The sequence below is a fragment of the Rhea pennata genome, chromosome 2 (genome assembly GCF_028389875.1).
Source record: "Rhea pennata isolate bPtePen1 chromosome 2, bPtePen1.pri, whole genome shotgun sequence".
Classification (NCBI taxonomy): domain Eukaryota; kingdom Metazoa; phylum Chordata; class Aves; order Rheiformes; family Rheidae; genus Rhea; species Rhea pennata.
The window spans coordinates 45,928,780-45,956,231 of record NC_084664.1 but is presented as its reverse complement, the minus strand read 5'-3'; the positions used below and the strand labels follow the sequence as shown (position 1 = coordinate 45,956,231).

General features: G+C 38.4%; 1 protein-coding gene across 4 annotated transcripts; it reads left to right on the top strand.

The window, feature by feature from the left end:
• The first annotated feature begins 532 nt into the window (after positions 1–532).
• On the top strand, positions 533–27,452 carry DYNC1LI1 (dynein cytoplasmic 1 light intermediate chain 1). Of its 4 annotated transcripts, none has more exons than XM_062569376.1 (13): positions 533–735; positions 1,085–1,158; positions 12,393–12,509; positions 14,196–14,426; positions 17,503–17,672; positions 18,828–18,921; positions 20,557–20,692; positions 21,115–21,226; positions 22,690–22,749; positions 22,868–22,912; positions 23,888–24,008; positions 24,159–24,317; positions 25,113–25,589. In XM_062569376.1, exons 1-13 carry the CDS (start codon positions 578–580, stop codon positions 25,181–25,183), a joined length of 1,548 nt encoding a protein of 515 aa, XP_062425360.1. In that variant the 5' UTR covers positions 533–577; the 3' UTR covers positions 25,184–25,589. The 4 variants fall into 4 exon arrangements, with proteins under 4 accessions (XP_062425360.1, XP_062425359.1, XP_062425362.1 ...); XM_062569375.1 differs by lacking the exon at positions 25,113–25,589 and adding an exon at positions 26,491–27,452 and having other exon boundaries at positions 534–735; XM_062569378.1 differs by lacking the exons at positions 533–735; positions 25,113–25,589 and adding exons at positions 4,878–4,975; positions 26,491–27,452.

Below are 27,452 nucleotides of genomic sequence, written 5' to 3'. Positions count from 1 at the left end.
GAGTTACAAAAAGGGAGGTGAGCTGACTCACCCTTTTCCAATTCTGAAGGGATTCTTACGAGAGAGAACAATTCTCTTGGAGAACATACGACCATCCTGCCCCCTAAAAAGACACGTCTTACCCCTCTCCACACTTCGTTTCCTTAGGTGCAAGGTGCTTCCCTGGGGGCTTGCGCTGGGTGCGGAGCAACGGCACCGCCGCCACCGCGCTGCGTGGCACCGGCAACCCGCAGGAGCGCGGGCGTCGGGCGCCCCGCCCCGCCGGGGTACAGGGGCGCTGCCCGTGGGGCGGAGGCCGGCGGCGGAGACAGCCCGGAGGAAGGGCACCTGTTTGCCCGCCACACCTCTCGCTCAGAGCGCCCCGGTGTTTGGCACGGCGAAGGCCGGCGGGGCGGACCGTTGGGTCCCCTCAGGGACGGCGGCTGGCGGGCGGCGGTTGCGCGCCCCCTGCGCGCGCCCCGGCCCCGGGGCCCCGCCCCCTGCCGGCGCCCGGCCCCGCCCCCTCCCCACATCCGGGTTCCTGTCAGCAGCCGCGGCGCCGCCGCCCGCTCCGCGTCTCGGGGAGGCGGCAGCGAAGATGGCGGCGGCGGCGGGCAGAGCCGGCTCCTTCGGCTCCGCTTCGCCCGGGCTCGGCTCCGCTGTCGCTTTTTCTTCTTCTTCCGCTGCTACTGCCACGACGAACAACAACGCGGAGCTGCGGGCGGGCGGCGACGAGGACGATGGGCAGAACCTCTGGTAACTGCCCGCCCCGCCCCGCGGCCGCGCACCGGGGCGCGCGGTGGCCGTTGCCGCCCTCGGAGCGTTGCCCGTTGCCTCGCGGAGGGGAGAGGAAGGGAAGGGAAGGGAAGGGAAAGGAGGAGGCTGCCCAAGCGCCCCCCGCTCCCGCTGGGGCTTTCAGCCCCTCTCGGTGATGCGGGGGCGAGGGGAGGGCGCCTCCCTCTTGTCAGCTCCTGCCCTGCCCCCGCGGCCCCCTTTCCCCCCGCGGGAGGCGGTGAGCGTGGAGAGGGGGCGGGAGGAAGCCGGACCCCACCGCCGCCGCCCCTCCTTCCCCCCCATCCCCAGCGCTGTCGTTTCTCCACGCCAGGTCCTGCATCCTCAGCGAGGTGTCCACACGCTCCAGGTCGAAGCTTCCTTCGGGAAAGAACGTCCTCCTGCTGGGTGAGAAAAGCATCCTGAGCCCGTTCGCCTTCCCCTCCTCCCTGGTGCATGCAGGCTTGCTCTCAACCCTCTCTTGGGCATCTGGAGCTTCTTTTGTTTAGTGCCCGAAGGAAGGGAGGGGTTTTGATGGTGGCAAGGTGCTGGGTTAACCCTCTCGCTGCTTCTCCCATGTAATATTTTTGTTTCGTATTGCATAGGGTATAAGGTTATCCCTGAAATGCTTTAAGTACCTTGCCGTGGCACTCGTATTATGCTTCCCACTCTACCTACCCGTAGTTTCTTAGATAAATATGGCTTTGAGAGTTTTTTTTAATTGTCTTTTTGGCTCAATGAGTGTAGGCTCTGGGGTGTGTGAGGTTCCTCCAGCATTTTCTGAGAACTCCCTTGTTCTTGCAACCAGAGGTGCTTGCTGGTCCTTATGGTGTGTCATACAAACACAGAAATTACTTCCCTGGCTCTGGCAGTATGAATGACAGCTGCTGCCTGTTGGCCGGAGGGAGGGGTGTACTGTTTTAGGCGTGTTGGTTGTGTCCTGCCCACATGCGCTGAGCTTGTCAGCAGTAATATCATCAGCAAGTTGTGCAGCAACGGCGGCATCATTTACTGCTGCTGGCTTTCACTGTGTTCTGTTATCTCCACCCAGTGCTTTAGTCCAACCTTGCATTTGGCAAGGATTAGAAGTTACAGAATGGGAATCTGATGGGGGAATAATGAGAACCAGCTATTATTCATAGTGCTGAAAGAAAGAAGAGAAATTATATTAATGTCAAGCAAAATTAAGAACTTCTAGGGTGAGGAGGGAAAATAGGCACTCAGATTTTGGGGGGCTGAAAGACTACTAAATACTATCAGCAGCAAGTAGGCAGTCCAGTAAGTGTGAGTGGATGAATTTATTCACTAGCTGTTTCTTCCCTCCTTTTCCAACCTCCCCATTCCTGAAAAGACCTGTGTATGAGCGCTAGGAAACATGATTGAAACTCAGTAAGATCATGTGGACTCTAGTTTATGCATAATATGATTTGTCTGCTGTATAGTCTTCCTGAAATATCTTGGTTTTTCAAGGTTTCCCACCCCCCCCCCCCCATTCTTCTCTGTAATCCTAAAGCAATTACTGTGATCTTTGTCTTCCTGTTAAAGAGTAAGGTGATGGCTTAGAATACAATATGGAAGAGAAAGCATGTAAGGATGATGGGATGGTCCAGCGAACCCCATACAGGACTTGCTACTCCTAATTTGTTGTGTTCTGGATCATGTAATTAAGCAAAAGATCATGAATGGAAGTCCTGTTGATCTTAAAGGAAAATTATTGTGACAACTGGCAGCACTTTAAGTGATCCTTTGCAAGTAAACTTGACAACTGTCCTTGCTGAATTTGGAAAATTCTTCTCCAAAGTGTGATCTTTAACAAATAGATCATACTCTTGTTTGTTTCTCTCTAGCACATGGGATACTGGCAATCCTTTATACTCAAGAACTGGAGACTGTGCATCCTTTAGAACCAGAGAGGGGTTATAGGATGTTTCCAAGTGCTAACTTACTTTGTGAAGTTTGATCTGTTATGTATCAACTACTCTTTATGTAGAGCTTATAGACTAATTTAATGTAACACTTTAAGAACAGTGTGTGTGCGTGTGTATATATATTTGCAAGATGCATGGATCTATAGAATAATTCTTAATTCTTTAAGACTCCTGATTTCTGAAAGGCCACAATCAAAAAATCTTTCACTTCTATTTTTGAAAAAGAGCATCAGATCTGAGGATTGGACAATGAGAACTATGGTTGTGTTCTTTGTGAGAATATTTAACCTGTATATTAAACTTGCATGTTCAGCTGCAGGCCAAGATGCTGTCCCTGAAGCATATTGGCCCTGGCAAGGGAGAGGTCTTGTGTATTCCATATTAGATAGCTTCAGGTTTCTAGTACATGAAGTTCTGTCTCTTCAAAGTTCTCAAGCCATCGTTTTTGCAGTTTCTCCATTGTCTCACATTTCTTCTATTTTTAAGCTTTCTTCCCTTAAATAGCTTTGTACTAGCTTTTGTTGCTAATATGAACTGACTGCTCCTTGTTGTGACTATCTTCAGTTTTGCCATGTCTCAAATACTTTAAAGTGGGGGACATAAAGCTGACCAGAGTCTTGATGCTTTTTACTCATGTATTAATAGGCAAGTTAAAGTATAAACAGTTTATTGGTTAGAAACTCCCAGATGAAACATTACATATCAATAATGAGTGATGGCTTACTTCTGACACAATGCACCTCCCCCCCTCCCACCCAAACAACCTTTTAGTGTTTCTTTGTTTGCCAGGACAAGTTCTTTAATTTGCCTGCAACATCTAGTTTTTTTCCAAACACTGTATATATTTGCGTGCCTAGTTTTTCTGGGAATCAGGTTGTCTGGTTTTCTAATTCTGCTATTTCAGTATTTATTTCTAGCTGTATTAACATCTCATTTTTAAAAACATGGAAAATGGTTCAAGACATTGCAGAAATAACTGAAGGGAACTGTGGTAGGAATAGCTGTAAAAAATCTATTATTTAGAAGCACATGTTTTATCCATGAACACAGTTATAGTTGGCTTTTTGTGAAGCTTCCTTACTCATATTGCCAAATGCTAATCTCTAATCTCTAGATACAATGCAGTGTCTTGCAGAGTGGGGATTAGCGTATAATAATGGTTCAAAATCGTCCAAAAAAGCATATATGGCTAAAGTATAGTTGTACTTCTCCAAAAGTATGTTTCACTTTGAGAAATGTCTACATGCTTGTTTTCCCATGGAGACTTTGAACTTTAATTGGCAATGCATGTACTGTAGAAGCATTTCTCTGTTACTGTAGGAACAATGATAAAAATGCAAGTTTTCTTAAATGTTTCTCTATAGCAAGTATGTTCTTATTTCTAAGCAGTTCTGTAAGTGACTAGAGCTGCCTCATTTAGTAAATTATGACAGGAGAAAACATAAGGTATCCCTGCTTCCTTAATCATAAGGAAATTGGTTGTTCTTAGTGTCATTTCTAGCTACTTTCTGCAGATACTAAAGGAATGTGTGTCAGGGAGGAGGGAGGGTCCCTTCTCCTGGACTCCTCTGTTCACTTGTGTAATAAAAGTAACTAACTGATCAGAGGAGATTTTAGTAAACGTCAGTACTTTGAGTGTGATAAGGGTGATGCTTACAACTGAGAACTCTCTTGTTCATTCCCTTCCCACTGTAATTCTACCTGAACCAGCAAGTACAGTAGAGGGAACAGCTAGGAAGTCACTCTTCTAGGTTATTGTTGTATGGATGAAATTCATAGTGTTGTAGACTGTATGAAGGCTTGAATTCAGAGATCCAGACCAATCGCTTATTCAATGAATTGCAGCATGCATTCAAGCAGTAATGTTCGGAGTCATTCCAGGATGTACAAGAAAACAGGCTCCCTAGCTTGCAAGTGAACTGAATAGCTGCTTTCTGTCTGGCTTTGTGTTTTGTACATTCCTCTGTCTCTGAAGCATAGTACAGTTCTTTGCCTGCAATTCTAATGATGTCAAACCAGTGACACGTACTCCTGACTCGAAGTGTTTGTGTTGCACATTTATGCTTCTACTGAATCATTAGAGTTCTGGTTTTCTGTATTTACCCCATTTAATAGAGGCTTTGAGTGTAGTGGGCAGTGAGAGTGTTCAACTGCCTTGTGTCCACATTTTCTCTTTACCCCAGACATCTCACTTTGCAGGGCCAGGCCTGTTTGTTTGAATCTTGGAGCTCTGCTCCTGTCCAGTGGCTGTCAGGAGGCTTGAGAAGAGGGTTCCACAGTCTACAGCTAATTTACAGGTACACTTTTCTGTGTGTACATGTATTGGGAATGACTATTGTAGAAAATTAATACTTAAGCTGTTTTAATCTGATGCTTTCTTTTGGTGGACCCATGAATGATAGTGAACTTAAACTAATACACAATCTTGTGTCATGAGAGTATATCAAATCAACATAAAATTTGCTTGCTTGATTTTAGTGATGAGCACAGATTTCTATTTTTTTCTATTGAAATAGCTGAAAATCTTTCTCTGTGAGCACTTCATCTTTATATCTGAAATGCTGCTTGTTGATACTATCCTGACTGTTCATCTCAAATGCTTCTTGATTCTCTAACATTGAAGGAAAAAGCTTTCTGACTTAATTTCTTTTTTTCCCCTCTTCCAAATCTAAACTTGCAACTTCTTCACCATCTACATGCAATAAAATTCTTCCAAGCGTAAACCAGGTTTTATTTCAGTCAACAGAATTATATTATAAAGTGTTAATTGTTTTGCTAGGATGTTGACCTTGAAACAACACTTTTTTTGTAATACTTTGAAATTCTTATCGCTAGTGAAGGATATGCACTTCATTCAGTCATTGCAGGAATTAATTGCCAATAGATTTATTTCTGTAAAATATAAGGGTTATAGATAACATTCTAATTGCTTGTTTTGCAACTACTTTTTTTTAAATACGCAACTACTTTTTTTTTTTTAAAATACTATGGAGTACTTCTTGATGGTGACCTTCCTGCTGTAATACAATTCCAGAAAGGCAGAAGTAAATGAATGCTGTGTAGTAAGCCCTACTTAGTCAGAACAGCATGGGAAATTCTGAATTTTTTGAGTTACGTTTAACTTGTCTCTGCTTCACCAGAGGTGCTGCTGATTGCTGGATCTACCTCTAAAATAGTGCCAAAGGTGAGGAACAGTGAAAGGTATTGTTGTGTTTCTGTATTCTGCAGGCAGGTAAGAGGCAGGAGTACAGATCTGAGGGACATCTGAATAGTTGTCTGGGGTTATTCTATTTTGGTAGTGAATCTGGGTAAAACATATTAGATGATTTAATGCTGAGTTAAAGGAGTAAATTTTCATTAGAACTGCACACTGCTTAGATTTGTTGTTGATTTTTCTGCAATGCTTTACTTTCCTTTCTTCCAAGCCCAAGTAACAGTGTTACTGCTATATCTGGTTTCAAAGTTGGGCCACGTGTTTTTGTGTTACAGGACTTCGCTGAAGGCATACTGGACCAGTTTGTCAAAGATCTACTTTTTATCATGTTATAAAGTAGTAGTGCAATTAAAGTGCTTCCCAATAGTGTTTAATTTTTCCATGTCACCCCCCAAAAAAAAAAAAAAAAAAAATCCCCAAACAGATGATTAATACGTGAGGAAAGATGTATTAAGTGGAGTAAAACTAACTTGGTCAGGAGGAAGAGGATACACAATGCTTGTTTGTTTAACAAGTAAATTCTACTTTAGTGGCTAGTTATTTGATGACTTCATATGACCTACGTATTCTTAACTTGCGTATTACTTTTGAGGGATTCTAGAGAAGAATCTAATCAATGTAATTTTGTTCTTCAGTTTCCTGAAAGCAAACTAAATTTGGCATATTTTGATCTTATTCTGCAAAAGGTATGTTTCAATTAGTACAGTATATATAAAGAAGTCTATTAAGCTGATGTGAATCTGTGAGAAAAGCAGTTATTAGTCTGTGCTTGTGAAAAGTTTTTTATATAGTGCTATAGTACTTGTGCCCTGGATTCTAGTGAGATGATGATTAATGCTACTGTTACAACTCCACTAGTCAATGTATCAAGACATTCCACATAATGAGGAATGAAGATCACTTTGTGATTTTTTGGGGTGTTTCTTTGCCTTGTTTGATAACTGAAGTTCAGATCTGCTGACTCTATTGGACTTTGTTCTATTATATTTGTGAGGTTGCTTTGTTCTCTAATAAGATAATGGTTTCTTTTTATTATTACTAGAAATGTATTAGTGAGTATTTTGAATTGTTATATCCAGGACCTGTCTTTGTTTAGAAAAGTATACAGCTAGTTCACAAACGAGCAAACGTTTTTTTGAGGGGAAGAGATTAATTAGGACTGTTATCTGTAATTTTGCTTGGACTTGTTTGAACATGTTTTGTTTTTCTTTTGTTTTCCTAGAAATGACTTGCATAATTACAATATCAAACTGGATTTTAAATGACCTGTCGTGTGGGGGCTGCTTTGTTTTGTTTAAACCAACCTCAAAGGCACCCCAGAGGGTTCTAGTCACACACAACATCCATGGCTTTTTCAAACTGTTGTTTAACAAAATCCGAGTCTTTATCGGGAGAGGAACAGACAGACAATGCTGACGTAAAAGAAATGTTCACCTCTTGCTGCTTTGGCTTTTTATATTATGTATTTTATAGCGTTTAAACAGACAAGAACAAAGTCAAAGCTACTGTGCAGGTTGTATGTATGTACAGACCTATGTGAGAGCTAGAAGATGTCTTTTAAAAAAGTTTTTTAAAACATGAAAATCTATTTCTGTTTTCATCTTAAAGAAATATGAAAATAGCATGAGTAGTAAATATTCTTAATTTAAAAATCTTTAATTCAAAGTTAAAAGAAGCTGAGCTTTAAGGCCTATATAAAAAAGATAGTTTTTCAATTATGTTCAAAGTAACTTGCATCTCTCTAATCTAGAGTCCAAGTTCTCTTAACTGATTTCATAGTTGATGGTTGACCAGTTTATGTAGGTTCATGGTTTGCCTGTGTTCACAGTAGGCGACTCATTCATCACTGCTCATCCTTTCCTTCTATGGGTGCCTGCTCTGCTAATCCTGTATTCTAGAAGAATGCTAAGGTATATCTACTGAGCAGAAAATGAAATGGGTGAGAAGGGAGGAGGCCAGGCAGGGAGGTGTGTTATAGTTTCTTGTATCTCTGTGAGGCCAGGAAATGAGAAGGACTCTGATCAAGCTTCAGTTTGTAGCCAAAATAGCACCTTGGACAGAGAAGCTATGAAAAGTACAAAACTAAACTTAATGAGCGTATCAAAGGAATAAAGTGTAGCTGTATGGGGACAAAAAGTGAATGGCCTTTGTTTAATTGAGTATGAAATTTAATGTTTTGTCTCCAAAATGATGAAATACTGTGCTTAAGCAGATTCTTTTTTCTTGAGTAGTTTTGGCTTTAACTGCTTCCTAGCCCAACTATTAGAAAAGCTAAATATGTTGTCCCTCTCTTACTTGTCTTCAGCTTTGTGTAGCACTGCTTTCTGGCAGCATCACTTCTGTTTTTTCATCGTAGTCTCAATGTACAAGTACAGCTTTATGTAATGGGAATCTTGGATCTTTAGGATTTACTGTGGGAAAGGAAAATCTTTTTACTGAATGCTACTTTAAAAAGCAGGATGTAAAATCTTGAATTTGCATTGATCTACTTAATGCTATGCTAGTCTGCAATTCTATGTCAAGAATTGTGCATCAGAAATGCTTTGCCTTGAGTTTATGCGTAAAAGCTGAGGGGTCAGGCAGTTCAGAGTAAAGAAAAAGCCAAAGAATTTTTCTCTCCTGGAATTCTAGGGGGAAGAGGAGGATGATGAGGACTCTTATGTGCATGAGGCTCTGTTTTATGTATTCTTTTAGCAGAGCTTTGGGGGAAAAAAAAGTGATTTTCTGGATCACAGTGTTCCTTTTTTGTTTGAAATAAACAGTAGGCAAAAGCAGTACTTAAGAGATATCCACAGACAACATGAAAGTTAAATATGCTTGAATATCTTGGGGTTCATCACTTCAGATGCCCTGTGCATATATGTTTGATTATATTATATCAAATATATAATTTGATACATTCAAAACATGTTGGCTTTTCCGGTGCTTAACTACCTAAAATCTTCAAAATAAAAAACATAATAATAAGGATGCAAATATCTGATTTATAGCTGTCAAAGGGTATGTGCAACATGGTGAAAACTGTAAATTAAAAAAAAGAAAGAGGGAGGGGAGAAGAGGTAGATGGACTTTCAAGTCTTAGTGTGGTCTTTTGTCCAAAGACACAACCAGCTATTCATCACTTCTTATGATGAATGTTTCTTCCTAATTTGAAGTGATAGAGGTTCTAGTTCATAACTGTGGTTACATATTCCTGCTCTGATTTTCATATTCTCCACAACTTAAACCAAATACTCTTTGTCCGCTTAGAGTAAGATACCATTCATACATGTTTAAAGGCTACTGTTTATTCTCTAGGTTTTATTACTTATACTAAACTAACAATTCTGTGTCAAGAATTGTGTATCAGAAATGCTTTGCTCGAGTTTATGCATAAAAGCTGACGATTAATTTGGTTGTCAGACAGTTAGGGGTAAAGAAACGGCCAAGGGATTTTTTTATCCCTGTGTCTCTGGGATTTCTATCCCAATGTCTTTTTTATCTAGACTTTATGTAACTTACTTCGCTTATTTTAAAATGAGTTTTCCGAAGTCAGTATGGTATTTCAGCTGAGACTTAATTGGTGAAAAGGAGGAAGTCCTTATGTCATGTATGCAATGCTTCTGTTTTTACTTTGTCATCTGTTTCCATAATACCATCCAACTGGCTCCAATTTGGCTTGTGAATCTTTTGATAACTGGAACTCCTGTGAAATAGAGCACATCTGGCTAGGCAGCTGTCTTGTGCCCTTGCAGGTGAGTAGTCCTATTCATAGACTACACAGGTCAATGCTTGCTTTTTTTGGACCATTTGTCAATAGCAGTCTTCACAGAGCTTTTAACTTCTCTGCTGTCATCTGCAAACTTTACTATTCCCCATTCATTTATCTGAGTTATTAATGAAAATGATACTGAACCCTAGAAAATCCCATTAATGGATTATTCTGACTTTTTAATGAATGATGACTATTCTTTGAGAGTAGTAACTCGTTATAACACGTGTCAGAGATCCACCTATCTGATCTTGGCATTTTGAATGGATGGATATTTGCTAAGGAGAAAGTAGTAGAGTTTTGTTCGTAGGGGAGATCAAAATTAATTCCATGACAGAAAGCTGACTACTGTGTGCATATGGACCAAAGGTACTAACTTAGCATAAAACAAGTTGATTTGATATTATACTGGTAATACTTCTTTCTGTGTGGGCTCTGAAGATAATTACTGGAAGACTTTATAAGTAAAATAGGATTCCAACTGTCATTTTGTCTTGAGAAATTACCATAGCAGCACTGAACTTCAGTTTACTTTAGGCCTCTGAAAGTAAGGGGGAAAAATCACACAACATGCAGCCATGATAAGGGGCTTGTTGGATGTGTATGTCAAGCTTGTCTATGTTGTGCTGCATGGATGCTTTTGAACAATAAAGTTGCATAGATATTAGCATTAGTTTTCAGTTTAGACTGCTTACATGTACCTTATGGAAAGTTCTAAACGTGACAAAATCAGAGATGTCTCCTACCTAAGTTGCAGCTGCCTTTGTTAGGACCTGGAAGATGCATTTTGCAGAAGATGCTAAACTTTCCCAATGTAACAAGCTGTAATCTTTATTACTACCTATGTGAACAAACTAGTACATGGCCAGAGGTTGGCTTTGTTGAGAAACTGGGAAAGCTGTTAAGTGCAACTCCTCTTTTAAAAAAGAATAACAAGTTTTGTGTTGTCTTACCTTTTCTGCTAGTACAAATGACTTGAAGTTGCCTCTTCAAAAATAATAGGATGAATCATACAGAAAATGTTGGCAAAAGTAATAGCAATTCCAGCAGCGTAACATACCAGTGCAGCTGCTCTTAGTAAAGTCTCTATGTTTATTTGTAGATGACAAATTTTAGGAAGCCTGGATAAGTACTTTAATGGGGGTAGGGGAGGTATTGTAATTCATCTATAGTGGAAGAGCTTGAATTCTTAACCACTTTGGTGGAACTTCTATTTAAAAGAGAACGTTCTCAGAGGAAGAAAATCTTGGTGTACGAATGAAAAACAGTCCTCTTTTCTAATGTGTACTTAAAATCACCTATAATCAGATGCATCTAGATTTAATAAAATTAAGGACCTAGAAAATGCTGAGTGTTGAACAGTAAATAATAAAACTTCTTAACTTCTGTATACTTAACTAGATCTTAAATGTCAGTTGCGGTCTTATTTCTCAGGGATTTTTGTTCTGTTTTTGTTTTTTAATGCCTTTTCATTCTATTGAGTGAAATCCTCTGTGCTACTCACAGTAATAGTCTTCTCCTTTCTGTTATCTTCCAGGATATTAATCAAAGCTGAACCTAAATTCAAACTCTAAATTGGAGACTTCATGCAGTAATTTTGGGAATGTGTTGGGTACATAAAATTATGTGACTATATCTGCAGTCTTTCTAATGTAGCCATGATCTTATCTAGAAGATCGTGATCATCTCCTATTACAGGAAAAACTACATTAAGTGTATCAGTGAAAATGACTGTCCTTGAACTCCCCTCCCCCACTATACATAGTCAAACATGTGTTTATACTTTCCCTGTGCAAGAGAGACTTTGGGAAAAAAATGTTTTTTGACATGAAATTGGACAGGCACTTCACACAAAACTGATTTTATCCTTAACTTTATAACCTGAGAATGATTTCGAAGAACTAACTATCAGTCTTAACTGATATGTGCCCATCTTTTCTTGCCCTCCCCAACATACAAATTAATGGCAAAACATTGCCTAATGTCCAAATTCAGCTTGATTACTCCTGTAAACTATAAAATGGCATAGGAAGTTCTCCAGCTCCAGGACGTATGCCTAGAAATAGAAATTCTTCTTGAAGAGTCTCTGGCAGTAGTTGAGCTAACTGATTACACTACTAATGCTATGAGGTTCACTAGTTATCCAGACTCCTTTTAGAGGGGGGAGGATAGGCAGGATGAATGGATCTGGATTGTAGGTTTACCATTTTATGTGTACCCCACAAATTTGGGTCAGAATGTAAAACAATGGCTTGCTGTTTGCCCGATCTTTTTAAAGCTTCTTTAAAGTTGTAGAAGAGAAAAGATTCATAGAAACTAACCTTTGCAAGAGTGAGGAAATGATGTGTGTTACTTGGCCTAGCATTCCATGCCATTTGATATGAGAGTTTTAAATAGTATTCTTCTGATTGTACAATGAGTTTATCATGACTTGAACTCCATTTTAGAATTTTGTTACCATTTCTGTTGTAGGCAAAAGACTAAAATTTTGTGAAATGCTTAACTACTTCTTGGGATATCTTTTAAGCATGTATAAGAACGTTTCTTGCATTCATAACTACTTAGAAATACAGTTTGAAGAGGAGGCATGTGTTTTGAACAAATAAATGAGTTGGGCAAAGCCCTCTATATTTCGTGACTAATAAGCTCAGTCACCCTGTTAGTACACTGCTCCCTTCTTGTCCTAAGTGGTTTTTAATATATAACTTTGATTAAAGATTGAGTGATATTTAACTTTCTGTCTCTCCAGGTGAAGATGGAGCAGGTAAAACTAGCTTAATAGGAAAAATTCAAGGAATAGAAGAATACAAAAAAGGAAGAGGAATGGAGTATTTGTATTTAAATGTGCATGATGAAGATCGAGATGGTAAGTTTGTAGTTGTAGTAATATTTTAAAGCAGTTTGAAAGTAATAGTTCAGTAGCGTGATATTTAGAATGAGTGTGATATCTTACTTTCTAGATTGCTTGCGGGAATTCAGCTTAGTCTATTAAAGATTTGTCATGAGGAGGTCTTTAGGTTTCTCATTCTAATCAACCTTTAGTAGATATCATGAATAACCACTGAAGTGATAGAGGAGGTGAGAAGCCAGTGAATAGGTTGAAAAAAAACAGAAAAACAATCTTAGCTGCACCATTCTAAATTGATGCTTGACAGAAGTACATTTGTTAAGCCTAAAGGAAAATATATCTAGGCTCTTATCTGGTATCTCCGTTACTATAGTAAGTATTTATCTTAGTGGGCGTACAGAGGAACCTTTGTCTTGGTGAAAGCAGGGAGAATGTGCAACACTACATGTAAGGGACTGATGGGTTGGAAAACATACAGTGGTAAAAGAGATAAAGGGCAGGAGAGGTGAAACAGAATTTGAAGGAGAAGCTGTTGTTTTGCTGGCTTGAATTGGCTCATAGCTACAAGGTTAAAAGATGTTTAAGATCCAGGCTCAAAATACCTGTGTGATGGAATGTGTAGCTGATGCTTGTATATAGGGGACAGGGGAAGAGTATGACCAGGCACTGTAGAGGTACAATGAATTATCTAGAGGCAATGCTTAGAGGGAATAGGGTGTGAATAAGGACATACTGGGAGCTGGGGGGGGGGGAATGAGATTTCTTGTCCACTTTAAAAGAACAAATATAGGTAAAAGGACAAGCAGAAGAGGATAGGCCTTTCCTGATGCTATTTTTTTTGGTTTTGTTTTTCTTTCCCCTGCCCAAAATCATCTGCTTTCCTGACTTCTATGTCTTTTGGTCTTGAAGATGACTTGACAGAGTTAACAGGACTGGGGTTTTTGTTTTAAATGTGTTCCCTAGCACTCTTGCAATAAGCTTAGAAAACCTCAAGCCCCTAATCTGAAGGCAGCTTGTCATTCACAATGGAAGTGTCTCTGAATATACGAATACGGTGTTTTGTGGGGAGAAACAGTGGAGCAGTCTAGCTGCGTGGTGGTTGGGTTTCTTTTTCAGATTGGAAGGACTAGCCATGAGTAACTTTTTTGCCAGATAACTTTCCATCTAAGCTATTAAATTTTGATACAAAAATATGCAATTCTACACAAGTTTTCTGAAGGACCAGGATGCACACCCTTCTTTAAGGGGAATATAGGCTTATCGTGTTGGAGTTTTGCAGGGGAAATAGCCATCCTTGAGGGTTGAGCAGCTCTAGAACTGAGAAGAGATGGTTGAATTTGCTCAATTTCCCTCTGTACCACCCTGCTACCCTCAAGGGGCATTTTTAGGGAGGGGGAGAGGAATCTCCCTCTCTAAAATGAAGAAGGTAACATTCAGTATTTCCAAAATCTGTATTTGGATGTTTGCTTTCAGATAATGTGTTTAAGATCTTCAGTTATCAGCCATTAATCTAAGTTCTTTAAATTTCAGGGCTTAGGAGAGGAAGAAGGGGGTTTCCACAAACTGCAATTTGCTGTCTTGTTATGTATCTGTTCATTTAACTTATAATAACATGTCGTCTTGTATTTTACATCTTTAGTAAAGATTTAATATGTTATGTAGTGCACAATTTTGAATAAGGCTCCTTTTCTCATTTCATTGTAGATCAAACAAGATGTAATGTATGGATCTTGGATGGTGACCTGTATCATAAAGGTCTTCTTAAATTTGCAATGGAGGCAAGCTCTCTAAAGGACACTTTGGTTATGCTGGTAGTAGATATGTCTAGGCCTTGGACTGCACTGGATTCTTTACAAAAATGGGCAAGTGTTGTAAGAGAGCATATTGACAAGTTAAAAATTCCTCCTGAAGAAATGAAAGAAATGGAACAAAAGTGTGAGTATTCTGCAAATAGGTAGGAACCTGCTGAAACCAAATATGCTTAAGGCTTTCTGCACCATTTAACCTCTCCATTGCAGTCTCTTTCATGCTTTGGAAATGTGATTTAAAACTGAGTGTTGGAGATATCCCAGTCATTTTTCAGATAAGTCTCAAGTACTTACATGAACTTAAAGATGTGGTAGCTCTGGGTTAATTTTGGACAGCCGTTTTTTTCCCTGGGGGTACTAATCTCAGTCATAACATCAATCTCTTCCATTTGCCTCCCCTTGAATTATTTCAAGAAAGAGTGTTTGGGAAAGCTGTGTTCCAGATCAAATAGCATGATTTAACTTTGTTTATAAGGCTGAAGTTGCTCTTGAACTGGGACATTTTTAAGCAACTCACTGCCAAATTGCTGAATAGCTTTGTCAGAAATGCAAGTTGTAGCTGTGATTAAAATAGCCCATATGGTATTAGTTGTAGATACTCTGGAATTTTTTTTCCTGTTTTTTGTGGCTGTTCTTTTAAGATGGATCTTTGTAAGGGGAGTCTTATCCTTGAGGATCTTACCTTCCTCTAGAATAACTTGCTTAGGAGAGCAGCAGCTTTGGGTTCTGTGTGTGTGTGTCTGTGGTCTTCTCCCCACCCCCACCCCCATCTTAAAACATACACCCACACCCAAAACCAATTTCAGGATATGATTTTACTGAATGGAAGTATGGAAGTACCAAGGAAGCAATTTCTTTGTTATCAAGTCATGTTTAGCTGTTACTTTAGTGCCTTTGCTGACTGAATGAATAGAATAGTGAGATTCTAGAAAATCTGTAAAACTCAAATGATAGATTAAGACAAGAGTAACAGCTACTCAAAGGTTTAATCTACCATCTTGAGCTCTTTTGTCATCTAGCCTAATTCCTACGGATACTGGTGGTCCGTGTTGGGGGTATAATAGAAGCCCTGGATACAATCCAGATACAAGTTGGAAGAAGTTTTTGTTCTGAATCTCCTATGGTGTGGCTCCATGCATGGCTAGGCTAACAGCAGCTTGTGACTGCCAAAAGGGGAGAGAAATCTTGCTCGCCTGACTTAGGCTGCATGGTCCTGCTCTATCCTTTTGTCAGCCTCAGTGCTCCTGAGAGGCTCCTGTGAGCTGACTGAACTTGCTAACAAGTTTGAAATCTATGAAAGATTTGTGGATGTGGTTTTCTGAAGGTGTTTTTCTGGGTTTACCTTCCAGTTCTAGCAACTTAACTCCACTCAAAGACAGACCCTGTGAGGACTGAAACTGGCACGGAGGAAGTGTTAGGGGAGGAACAGCAGCTGTTCCTGGGGGATAGGATCGATCTTCCTATTTTTGAATTCTGCTGTATCTCATGGCCTGCTCACTTCCATTGTGCCTCTAGGAAGACCTGAAATTGATGTAGTCTATTACAGCTGAAAGACTCTGGAATACAGTCTTTGGGGTCAGGTTTAGCTCAGTCGGTTAGAGCGTGGTGCTGCTAATGCCAAGGTTGTAGGTTCAGTCCCTGTATGGGGCTGTGCTGAGGGTTGGACTAGATGATCTCCAGAGATCCGTTCCAGCCTTACCATTCTATGGAAGAATCCTTCCTCCTTTTTTCTGCTTTCCCTACTTGTAGGAAAAACTGTTATAGACATGCAATGACAATTTTGGGACTCCACTGGAGTATATTGTGCTTTTTTTTTTTTTTTTTTTTTTTTTTTTATTTTTTTTATTAGTATGTGACTATCCCAGAACAGATAGGATGCTCTGGGGGAAAGCCTCCCTTGCATGGCTAGCATACCTCCGTGAGAATTCTGCAGTTAATTTTACCAATTTAGGAGGCTTTCAGAGGGTTCATGAACGGACTGTTGAGGTAGAGATGCTAATCTGTATTTAAATAAAGTTTTCTGTTGTTGTAAACTCTGAAATCTGTACAGAAGTTGAATAATCTTGGCCTAATAACCCTTTTTCTTCAGGTTGTTGAAATAGGTCTTTCCCTGTTGATTCAGCTAATGCTTTTCTAGATGTGAGCTCAAAGGCCTCCCATCAGTTCAGAGAAGGAAGGGAAGCATTAACACAGATCAGAAAAAGCAATGAGAATGTACTGAAGAAATTAGCCACTAGTGTGCGCAGTTCAGCTAAATTGTTTTGCTGCCTGAGTTTTTAGCTGAATCAGGCTGTGCTACTCATGGGAAAAATAATCAGTGGTGTTCTCAGATCAGATGTTGATTCTGCTGTGTGGGACAGGAAATGTGAGTGGAAAGGCATTTGATGCATATTGCTGCATCTTTGACTGCAGGAATAGTATATGACTATGTAATTAGAGGCTTGGGTATATGCATTGGAACCTAACAAGAGTTACACTTGTAGCCTTATCTTTGTTTCTAATTCTTGTTGTATTTTAACTTACTCTTCTTGCTAAATTTTAAAGTAATATCTGATCTATTGTAAAAGCACACCCAATATTAAATATGGTGTTAACTAATAATATGTTTATATGCTAAAATAATAGAGGTTACCATTTGCTTACCACTGCGTAACAGGTATGCTGTTGCTGCTGAAAGCTATTAAATAACACTTGTATATTCTGTATTTCTTTGTTACTACTGTAGATTCATTGTACAGAGGGAAAGGGAAGTGTAGACACAGGGGGTTTTTAGGTCAAACTGGTGTAAGGTAGCAGCCGAGCACTCTGTGAAGCTTGCTTCTGTTTATTCTAACAACCTGTTCCATTAATTGTACCAAGAAGAACACAAGAAAATTGATTTTCTTTAGGAGACATATAAAGTAATAATAGCTGATAGCAACTGCCTAGTTGTTCTACAATGATTAAAATGCAATTGGGTTAACATCCTTACACTGACCCTCTTTTCCTCTGATCATGTACCTGCTGACAAAGATCTTAGATTTATGAGCTCTCTCTTGTGCTGCACAAAACACACAGGCAGCATTCAAGGCATATTCAATTCTTTTCAACATAAAGAAGCAGAAGTACAATACAATAAACAGTACTAGAGATCAATGGCAGTGGAAATCATTGTTGAAATAATATAGTAGCTGCTCTTTTAATACAACTTTTTTTACTTTCAGTGGTAAGAGACTTCCAGGAATATATAGAACCAGGCGAGGATTTTCCAGCTTCTCCACAGAGAAGAAATACTTCATTACAGGAAGACAAAGATGACAGTGTGATTTTACCCCTGGGTGCAGATACACTAACATGTAACTTAGGCATTCCAGTAGTAGTAGTTTGTACAAAGGTTTGTTTCATGTTTTAGGGTTTTTTGTGTATTTTGTTTAAGGAACTCTGTCAATTGTGGATTTGGGGTGGGAAGCAGGTGGTTCTTAAGTCATTCTGAATACCTTGGATAAAAATTCTTAAGTGTTCAGTGTTAAAGTTTGCCTGTCTTCTGAAAACCCTACTTGTGTGTTAATTTGGAGTAGTTTTTCCTGCAGTCATACCAATTTGCAGGGAATTGAGGAATACCTCAGACCTAGTTTTGCTCACAGAAGTGAGCTAGTCAGTAAGTAACTAGATATACCTTAGTCTGCTAAATCTTCTTTTTCTACATCCAGTATTTTGGATTTTACTTTTTAAATATTTCTGATCTTTCTCTGAAGATGACTATATTTGAGGGTTCTGATTAGTAAAATGTTTCTCTACTAACTTTCCTTAATTCTTAGGATGCTTCTATGATCTATTTTGATTTCTGTTAGATATGTAACAGTATTCCTGGCCCAAAGAAAAAGTGGTGTAGTTCCCTTGTGATCTTTCTTTCTGGCTCTTCAGTTCGCTTGGGCATTAAGCATACTGCATCTGCAGCCTTTGCTGGCCCACAGTGAAAGAATAAAGCCTCTTGACACAAGTGCTGTTTCTTTACTGCAAGACTAACCCTCTCATTTGCTACACTCAAGCACTTCTACTCTCACTTGCTGGCCTTCTATCCCTCTTGCCCCATTGTGTGCACCTTCCCCCACCATTTTTTGCTGCTTCTGCATTTCTTGCTTTTGGCTTTCTTTGCAAAGGGCTAGGTAGTCACTGGCCAAAAAGACTGTCCTATAATACCACAGTTTGCAGAAGCATCATGCAGAGAATGCTGTTCTCATTCAATATGTCAATCTTCAACAGAGACTTTGGGTTATCTCATAGTGTGGGGGGAAGGGCGTAAGGGGAAGACAGAGAAGTGAATAAAATTGCAATCAATTTAATTCCCAGTTTAATGCTGACCACAGTATACGTATATCAAGCTATATATTAGTTTGAGTTACTTGTTCAGTTTTACTTCTAAACTCTCTCAGCAGATTTTTATTCTGTCCTTTTCCCCCCTTCTTCCCTTCCCCCAGTTGTAAACAGGAGGTGTAGCAGCACTGCTGCTTCAGTGATAACTGAAAGCTAATTTTGTTTGACTTGACAGTGTGATGCTATCAGTGTTCTGGAAAAAGAGCATGACTACAGGGATGAACACTTCGACTTCATTCAGTCACATATCCGACGGTTTTGCTTACAATGTATCCTTTAACACTTCATAAGGATAATAAAGACATTAATGCAGAGATTTAGTTATGACCAGTTTAAAGGGATATTTGTACCAAAGTACGCTAAATTCCTTCACTGTATTAGGAAGTCTGGTTCAGTTACCCTCTGCAGACAACGTTGAATGTAACTTTTCCTTTTTTTCCTTTTGAGTGCTATTAACTCTTTGATGGAGCTGCAAGTCTTAACATGTGCCCTTACAATCAATTTCTTTACTTTCTTTATTTTCATATTAAGAGGCAATTCCCAAATCAGCAAGGCTTAGCTGACAAGTTTTCTGAAATAGTAACAACAGGACAACTTACTTAACTATGATCATGCTTCAGATAAATGTAAGGTATGTTATTTTTTTCAACCTGAATACTTAGTCTCTCTTCAGTAAGAATTCCGCAAGATAATGCGATGAAGGAAGGAAGTACAAATTGCTGTGGGAAAGACCCACTGGCTTTTCTTTGCTTGGGTAGAGACAGTGTGCATAGCTGACATAGTGCTATTGTTCCTAAATTTCCTTGTTTAAGGAAGCATGCAATAAACAGCTTAATACTTAACTAGAAAAGCTAAGATATAGAGTTTAGATGCCAGTAGCATGTCTACATTGTGCAACCATCATTTATGCTGTGGGAAAGGGGATCTTAAATATCATTGCAAAGACAATAGCTGACAAATAAAAAGTTAGCTCAAGAACCTGAGGCCTCAGTTTAGTTCTGAGGTGGCGCTTCCTTCAAAAACCTTCAAACTCCTCATTTTTCAAAATAAAATGATGGGTGATTATTATAACGTTTGCCAAACAGAGAAAGAATAGGGAAGACTAACAAGAATTACTCACAGGTAGCAGTATACCCAGTACACAAATTGGAGTTACTCAAATCGTTGCTGAATGTGAATCATACCCTGTTAGATAACTTTTCTCTTTCTGAATTTGAATTGCATATATAGAAATAGGTTAGTGTTTTTGGCATATTATAATCTCCGGTAGATACTATTTTAAACTTCCCTGGTTGCTTCTATTAAGCTTTTGCATAAGCAGTATTATTTTGATATTGACCCATGTCAGAGTAGCAAGCACTCTCTTGGTCTTTTAGTAACTTGAACTGATATGCAATACAACTGGTTTACCGGAGGTTGCTGTATAATGTGTATGAGCTTGCTACTCTAATTTAAATACTGAGGAGAGGAAGCAAGAGCCTGTTTGGCATTTTTAAAGTTACTAGAGTTAATGCTGTATCTGTATGACATCTCTGTCTAGTCCTGCAAGATGGGATAATGATAAGAGATAGGAATACTTCATGAAACCTTTCAGACAATAAAAGCAGAACACAGTTTTGAAGACATCAAGGTGAAACTGTTGGTACTGCGTGCTTTGAAACAGAGTAGTCTGTAGAAGCAACAGATGAGTTGACCTAAAATAAATCTCGGAAAAAAAATAAGCTATGGAATAACTTGCTTCAAAATTAAGTTTTAGAAGTTGTTTGACCTAATTCACTTTGTGTTCTCACTTTAAATTTTATAAAGTTGATATCCTTTAAAATAAGCAGAGAAAAAGGGGGGGGGGGCATTCTACTATCTCTTACTAACCACAAAACTGAGTTTTCTTTAACAAGTTTATTCAGATGGGGCAGCACTAATTTACACTTCAGTAAAGGAAAACAAAAACATTGATTTAGTATATAAATATATAGTCCAGAAATTATATGGATTTCCTTTCAATGTTCCAGCTGTTGTTGTGGAAAAAGATGCAGTATTTATGTAAGTTATCTAAGTACTTATAACTAAGTACTAAGTATACTAAGTGTTTACTAAGTATATATGGCTACACAGTGTACTTGTGTAAGACTAAACAGCATAGAGGCCATTTTTTGTTTACACTTGTTAAAGTTCAATGTAACATCCTCACGAGGAACAGACTCGGGGTTTGGTGAGTGCCAGTGGATCAAGACTGCAAATACTCACTACCATAAAGAGAAATGTTAAACCAGAAGACATTTCTCTCCTGTATCACAGGAACAACCCGCAATCTCTAACTAGCTATGCTAGTCAAAAAACAGCTTGCATGGAAGAAGGAAAGTTGTTACGGCTTTCCTGGCTTTCAGCTCCGTGCAAATTGGGATTGCCCACAAGGATAACATGAAGTACGAATAGAATTTAAAGCCAAATGATTCTTTATATAGTCCTGCAGGTTGGGATAATGACAAGAAGATAGGAATATTGCATGAGAACTTTCAGACACTAAAAGTGGAAGACAGTTTTGAAGATATCATAACAAAGCCACCAGTGAGGAAGGTAAATTGACATGTTTTAAAATAAAAGTAATTTTGCTTATGTTTTGGCATTCAACATTTTTATTTACCTGTCAGCTTTTGGAGTGCTTTATGTCTTTGCTTCCAATTTATCACAACTTTGTGTGTTTTGCTTATTTTGTCTTCTCCAATTTCTTCTTAAATTACCAGAAAATCATTGTGTGTATTTGTGTTCTGTATAGCTTTTCTTCAGCTTACACAGTGTCATCTTCTGGCACTATTACAATGTTCAAGACTATAAATGCACTTGTTTTTATCTTAATGCATACTCAGTACAGAAAAGTCCAAGTGTCATTTAATTGTTGGTCATGGGTGATCTGGTCTTTTTAAGAACACTTCCTTATACTCTGAATTATGAATAACTTCATGATTTTTCCTTATTTTTAAATACTCTGTTATGGAAACACAAAGCATGAGACAGTGTAAAAGTAGGCATGTTAAAACAGGTTCTACATGCATTCAGTGTATTCTCTTTCATACTTGTAAAAGACTGACAGAACTACCTGAAAACATATGCAGGGTTGTTGAATAAAGTGACAGCAGCAATGGACCCATGTGTGGAAAAGTTATTGAAGGAAAATATCTGTAGTTTTTGAATTTGGGACTGACTTGTAATTTTCAATTTGAGAAAACCAATACTATGTCCTTTCTGTAGCCTTTTTAGGGAGAAATAAAAACTAAAGTAGTATACAAAATTCTAAGGTGCCAAGGAAAATGCAACTAACTTTTTACATGCTTAAGCTTCAGGCCTGGATTATAAATTTTTATATTGATATTTCCACTTACTGTGGCAAGACTTGTTAGTTTGTTTTGTAGTGGGCTTACTTGGAAAAGTGTTTGTGATTTGATACACAGAACTGGAATCCAAAATGTCTGACAGTTCATGTACCAGTATAATGATGCAGGTGAAGAATCACTTTTGCCATAGTTACCCATAAAATAATACCTACCAAGCATAGGCTAGGCTAAGCTCAGAGACCTGCAAGCATGCTGCAATGGAGTGTGTGTGTGTGTGTGTGTGTGTGTGTCTGTGAAAAGAGACTTAAATTTATATCAGATGCTTTAAATGCCTGTTAAACTAAGTATTTCCTACAGCTCCTGAGACCCTTTGAATATGCCTTGTAACCGCTCACTTCATTCCCCCCCCCCTTTTTTTTTTTTTTTTTTTTTTACTGCATATGTAATGGGTCTTTCCACAAGGACATTTAGAACCTTATATCAACCAGGTAGAAGGATTTAATGATCATTCTAGTTAATTAGAAATTAAGACTTAAATGGAGTCCTAATGTAGCAGTCTTAAAAATGCAGGAAATGCATAAAACACTATGTTGACTGCAGACAACAGTTGTTTCGTTATTGAATGCCTTAGTCGTATTTATCAAGAGATATAAAAGGCAAATGCTTTTTTTTTAAAGTCAAAACAATGTTAATGTTTTTATATTGCAGTTTGTTCATGAAAAAGAAATTGTAGCAGAAGATGACCAAGTGTTTCTTATGAAGCAGCAGGTAATTTTCTGTGCATAGAAACAAAACAAGCAGCCAGTATTTCACTTAACAAGTCTTGTTTAAAGAATGTAAAAACCAAATTTGTACTATCTAACTATTTTTTTATTTAATTCTGCAGTCACAGTTGGCGAAACAACCACCTACTGCTGCAGGAAGGCCAGTGGTTAGTAATAAGAATTTTAAATCTCATCACATGAAAATGATTCATTTTCATATGTTTGTTTTGGGTTTTTTTTAATTTTATTTTTATTTATTTGTTTGTTTATTTTAAACCAAGTCTGCATCTTACACTGCTCTGAAATGATGATACTTCTTCCCAGCTAGGCATAACTGCTTATATTGGCATTAATGGCTAAATGTCATGCTTTACTTCCCATACGCTAGAATGAATCTAAGCATCTAGCTAACTACTCCTTCTGTCCCAAACGTGTGTCAGGGAGCAAATTGTATGTCAGCTGAATTGCCCTGGTCAGTTGTATGTCCTAAATCAGGCAGTGCTGCTCTAAGAATATTAGACTCCAGCATAAAATTGAGCTCAAATGAAAAGCATGGCATCAGCTACATTTAAATAATGTATTTAAAATATAAATTAAATAACTAAAAAGTAACACGAGTTTAATGGGGAGCATGTGATCTTACAACGGTGGCTTTTTTGATGATTTGCGATTTTGCAGAAACATGACTTATCTTTGAAGTAGTAAGTAATGCTTTTCTCACAGTTTGCTTTTAATCCTTTCCACGATGCTAGTGGTATGTATTTTCTTTCTAAGACACTTGATGTAGTTCCTCTGATCCAGTCCATGCAGTTTTCATTACAATCAGAGGCACTACTGAGCAACAGAAGGTATTTTCAGTTTCTCACAGAGATGAAATGAAAAGCTTCAGCAGTGCTTTGGCTGTTGGGCTAAAGTCAACATTTGTAATGTTGTGCAAGTGAAATCCATGGGAAAAATCCATATACAATCAGTAAAATCAGTCTTGCATCATTTCAATTGCATGGGATGCTACATTATCATAAACAGATTGAGCTGTGAGAAGCAAAATGCTTCATTTCATGTGCTCTTACGTAGCATGATTTTAATTCTATAGAAGTTTGACTACTTCAACTTTGGGGGTCTTGTTTTTTCCTTTTGCATAGGATGCCTCACCAAGAGTTCCTGGAGGGTCTCCTAGGACACCAAATAGATCTGTAACATCAAATGTTGCCAGTGTTACACCTATCCCTACTGGGTCCAAAAAAATTGATCCCAATATGAAAGGTACTTTTTCTTGTAAGGGGACAAATACAGTTGGGAAGTAAAATAGCTGCTTTTGCCTGCTTGCTTTAATATGCTTACTTAGATTAACTGACACATAAGGCCAGTATATATTTCAAAAGTGTGTTGTGGTTTTTTAATCTCCTCTTATAGCTGGAGCTACTAGTGAAGGAGTCCTGGCTAACTTCTTCAATAGTCTGCTGAGTAAGAAAACTGGTTCCCCTGGTGGCCCTGGTGGTGTTGGCAGCAGTCCTGGAGGAGGTGGCACTGGAGGTGCTGGCAGCAATTTACCACCGTCAGCAAAAAAGTCGGGTATGACTAATGATTAAAAAGTCAATTCATAACTTGAGTGATACATCATTTCTATTAATACAGATTATCAGCAATGTGAATATATTTAATTGGTTGTCTTATTGGATACGGGTTTTGCTTGTTTTTGTTTTCACAATGTTATTAGTTCTGCCTTTCTTGTGGCTCTCAGAGGATTAAAGAAAACCTTTTATATGGCTGTTCAAGTTGGAATTGTGTCAATGTGATTTCCCCTTTTTCTTTTTTCCTGTCTCGCCATGCCCATTAATGACTTACAGTATAGGCCATTTTTTTACTAGTCAGATACATTGGGACTTGAAATGAAGTTGATTTTTTTTTTAATTGTATTTTTAGTGATATTGTCAGTGTTAAGATTTTTTTTTTAATTTGTTAGTGATCTAACTATGGGATAAAAGATTTGATTGACTTTGACAGCAAGTAAAACTACTTACATATTTTTCCATTGATAGCTTTTTTTTTTTATGTTATATCATTAGTATTCACTATTCATCTGAAATGTGTAATAGTGACTGCTTTAAAGCTAAATGCAAGACTCTTCTCGGCTTCTCATTATTTTGGAGCAAAATATTTCTACTTTAAGAACATATATCCTGAACATGTATACTGACACTGCTCCCACCTTCAAGAGTAATGCTGCATTTAAGTGGGAATGGTTGTGTCTCACTTGTACTTGATGTTAGTGTTTACTTTTATATAAAAAAGAAGAAACGCTTGGTTTCCCACTAACATTTTGTGTATACTAACACTTGAATCTTTTTTTTTTTTTAATATGCAAAGCTCAGCTGGCTGAACAAAGTATGCAAGTACTTCCTAACCTGCTGCAGGCAAATTCAGCAGGACTAGTTTGAATAGCTTACAGAGACTGTTTGAATGAATGTAGCTGATCCAGCGTGAGATGGAGAGAGTAGCTGCTGAAAAATCTTGTGGGGAGTGGCCTCGGTTTGGGGGATGCCAGTGAAATGGAGATAGAACTCTGGAAGAGTGGATGTATCCAGGGCCATGGCAGAAATTTTAAGAACAGAATTAATATTAAGGAGGAAAATGCCTTCAGAATTTTCCCTATTCTGCAACAAGAATTAGGGTAAGGCCAGTTTAATGTGGCAGAGGACTAGCCTTTCAATGAATTGTTGTAAATCAAAGAAAGTTTGTCTTATGTGGGCTTAACACCTTCCTCAGTACTATTGTACTTAGTGACTGTAAAACTCACTTATCTGAAAATTGGCTGTTAAGACAATGGTTTGAGATTTCAGAATTATTTTCCTTGTGGCAATTATGGGAAATTTCTGTGCTTATAAGCTGTAATCTTAACTGGTTTTGCTTCTGATATGATGCTAGCCACTTTTAAATGATCTGAAGAACAGCACAGTACATTCAGCTGTATGGGTGGTTCCCAGTAGCTGTACCTTCAGAAAGGCTGTAGTGGACCTTGCTAAAACTACCCAGGTGTCAAAATTTTCCTTTATAGCCTGGAAAAAAAAAGTACATGCTTATAATGCTTGTAATAGTGTATACCTTGAAGTCTTGTGCTCTCTTCTTCTGCATCTTCTTCTCCATTCCTGTGACAGAACATGTGTTTGTAGAAGAGGATAGAAACCCTGACTGGGGAATAAGTTCAAAGTTTCCTAGTGGAAAAAACAGTGTGTTTAAACTTGAATCAGGTCACAGCATGACTGCATAAATGCTTGTGCCATTCCAAGTTGGTGAGGAACTAAATGTATGAGAAGAGAAAGGGATATGCCACCTCTGTGTGTGTGTGCACATGCACACATGCACAGGCAGTGATGTCAGCTTTATGCTGACCAGCAATATGTGAAACTGATTCTCAAGGTTTAGTGTCACCTGATTTAGGTTCAGAATTACTTTAAAACACAGCTGGTACAGGAAACTCTGTAGAAATATTCAAAGCTGCTAACCTTTACTATGCTTTTCTGTATGAAGAACCAATATAAGGCATAAAAATGTACTGACAACTAATATATGATCAGGGAAATTGCTTTGAGAAATCTGAAACATGCCAGAATGTGTTTTGGTATCTCTTCCCTTTTGCTTGCTATTGATATTTTACTTTTTAAGTATGTCTTCACTGTATGAAATAACAATGTTTAGGATTTGTCTAAAGCAAAAACGGTTTTTCTTTTTGTCTTGTCTTTTGTAGGCCAGAAGCCAGTTTTAACAGATGTTCAGGCAGAACTGGACAGAATTTCACGAAAACCTGAAATGGTCTCTCCTACAACACCTACATCTCCTGCAGAAGGTGAAGCATCTTGAAGACACCAAATAAAACCAATTATTCAGTTTTCTGGGATAAATTCAAACTCGCCTCTGCCTCTTCTTTCAGTGACTGGAACTAAAGAGCTGAAACTTTTTTCTTTTTTTTTTCTGGAGAACACCAACAGTTGATGTCTGTCTTTCACATGCATTGCCCAGCTTTACAAAAAGGAACTGTACAGATGGAAAACAGTATCACACCATGTAGGACTACTGTTCACAGGCAACAATAGTAAATTAACTTCTTTCTGGGTTTTGTTGAAAATTCAGTTTAATTCTGTAAATTTGCAAATGTGTCCACTTTATCTGAAGTTAGAGGTTGCTTAGATTGGGAAAAATGATACACACCACAGGCACTTAATTTATATTGACCTCCTGACGTGTTAGTCAAGTTCAATACCATCTTAAATAGATTAGCCTCTAAAGATGAGAGCTACTATGAGTTTTATGGAAGAAAAAATGATAAATTGCACAAAACTGTAACAACAACAATAAACTCCAAATATATTTGAACACTTCATCTGGAATATGTTTGCAATTCTGTTTCATCTCCCCTGAGATTTTTTTACTGAAAAAAAAAAAAAAATTCAAAAACTTCATTCTAGATGCAAGACCTGAAATTAGTGGCCAACTTGATTTTCCCTCCCTTGATTTAATTTCAGACACTGAATAAAAGATGTATAAATAAAAAGCAGAGGTTAAATGTATAGATCATCAGTATCCAGATTTGTCTATATATATGGCTCAGCCTTAATGTCCTCCTTTTTTTGTTTCCCATACTAGTTGTTTTAAAATTGGTCATCAAAACTGTAATTGGTTAATAAAGTATTCTCTGCATTCAAATTTAAA

Coding starts and splice junctions, on each gene's coding strand:
- DYNC1LI1 (XM_062569375.1), top strand. CDS start 578: ATGGCGGCGGCGGCGGGCAGAGCCGGCTCCTTCGGCTCCGCTTCGCCC. Junction 736..1,084: donor GACGATGGGCAGAACCTCTG/GTAACTGCCCGC, acceptor TCTCCACGCCAG/GTCCTGCATCCTCAGCGAGG. Junction 18,922..20,556: donor CCGACGGTTTTGCTTACAAT/GTATCCTTTAAC, acceptor AAGTTTATTCAG/ATGGGGCAGCACTAATTTAC.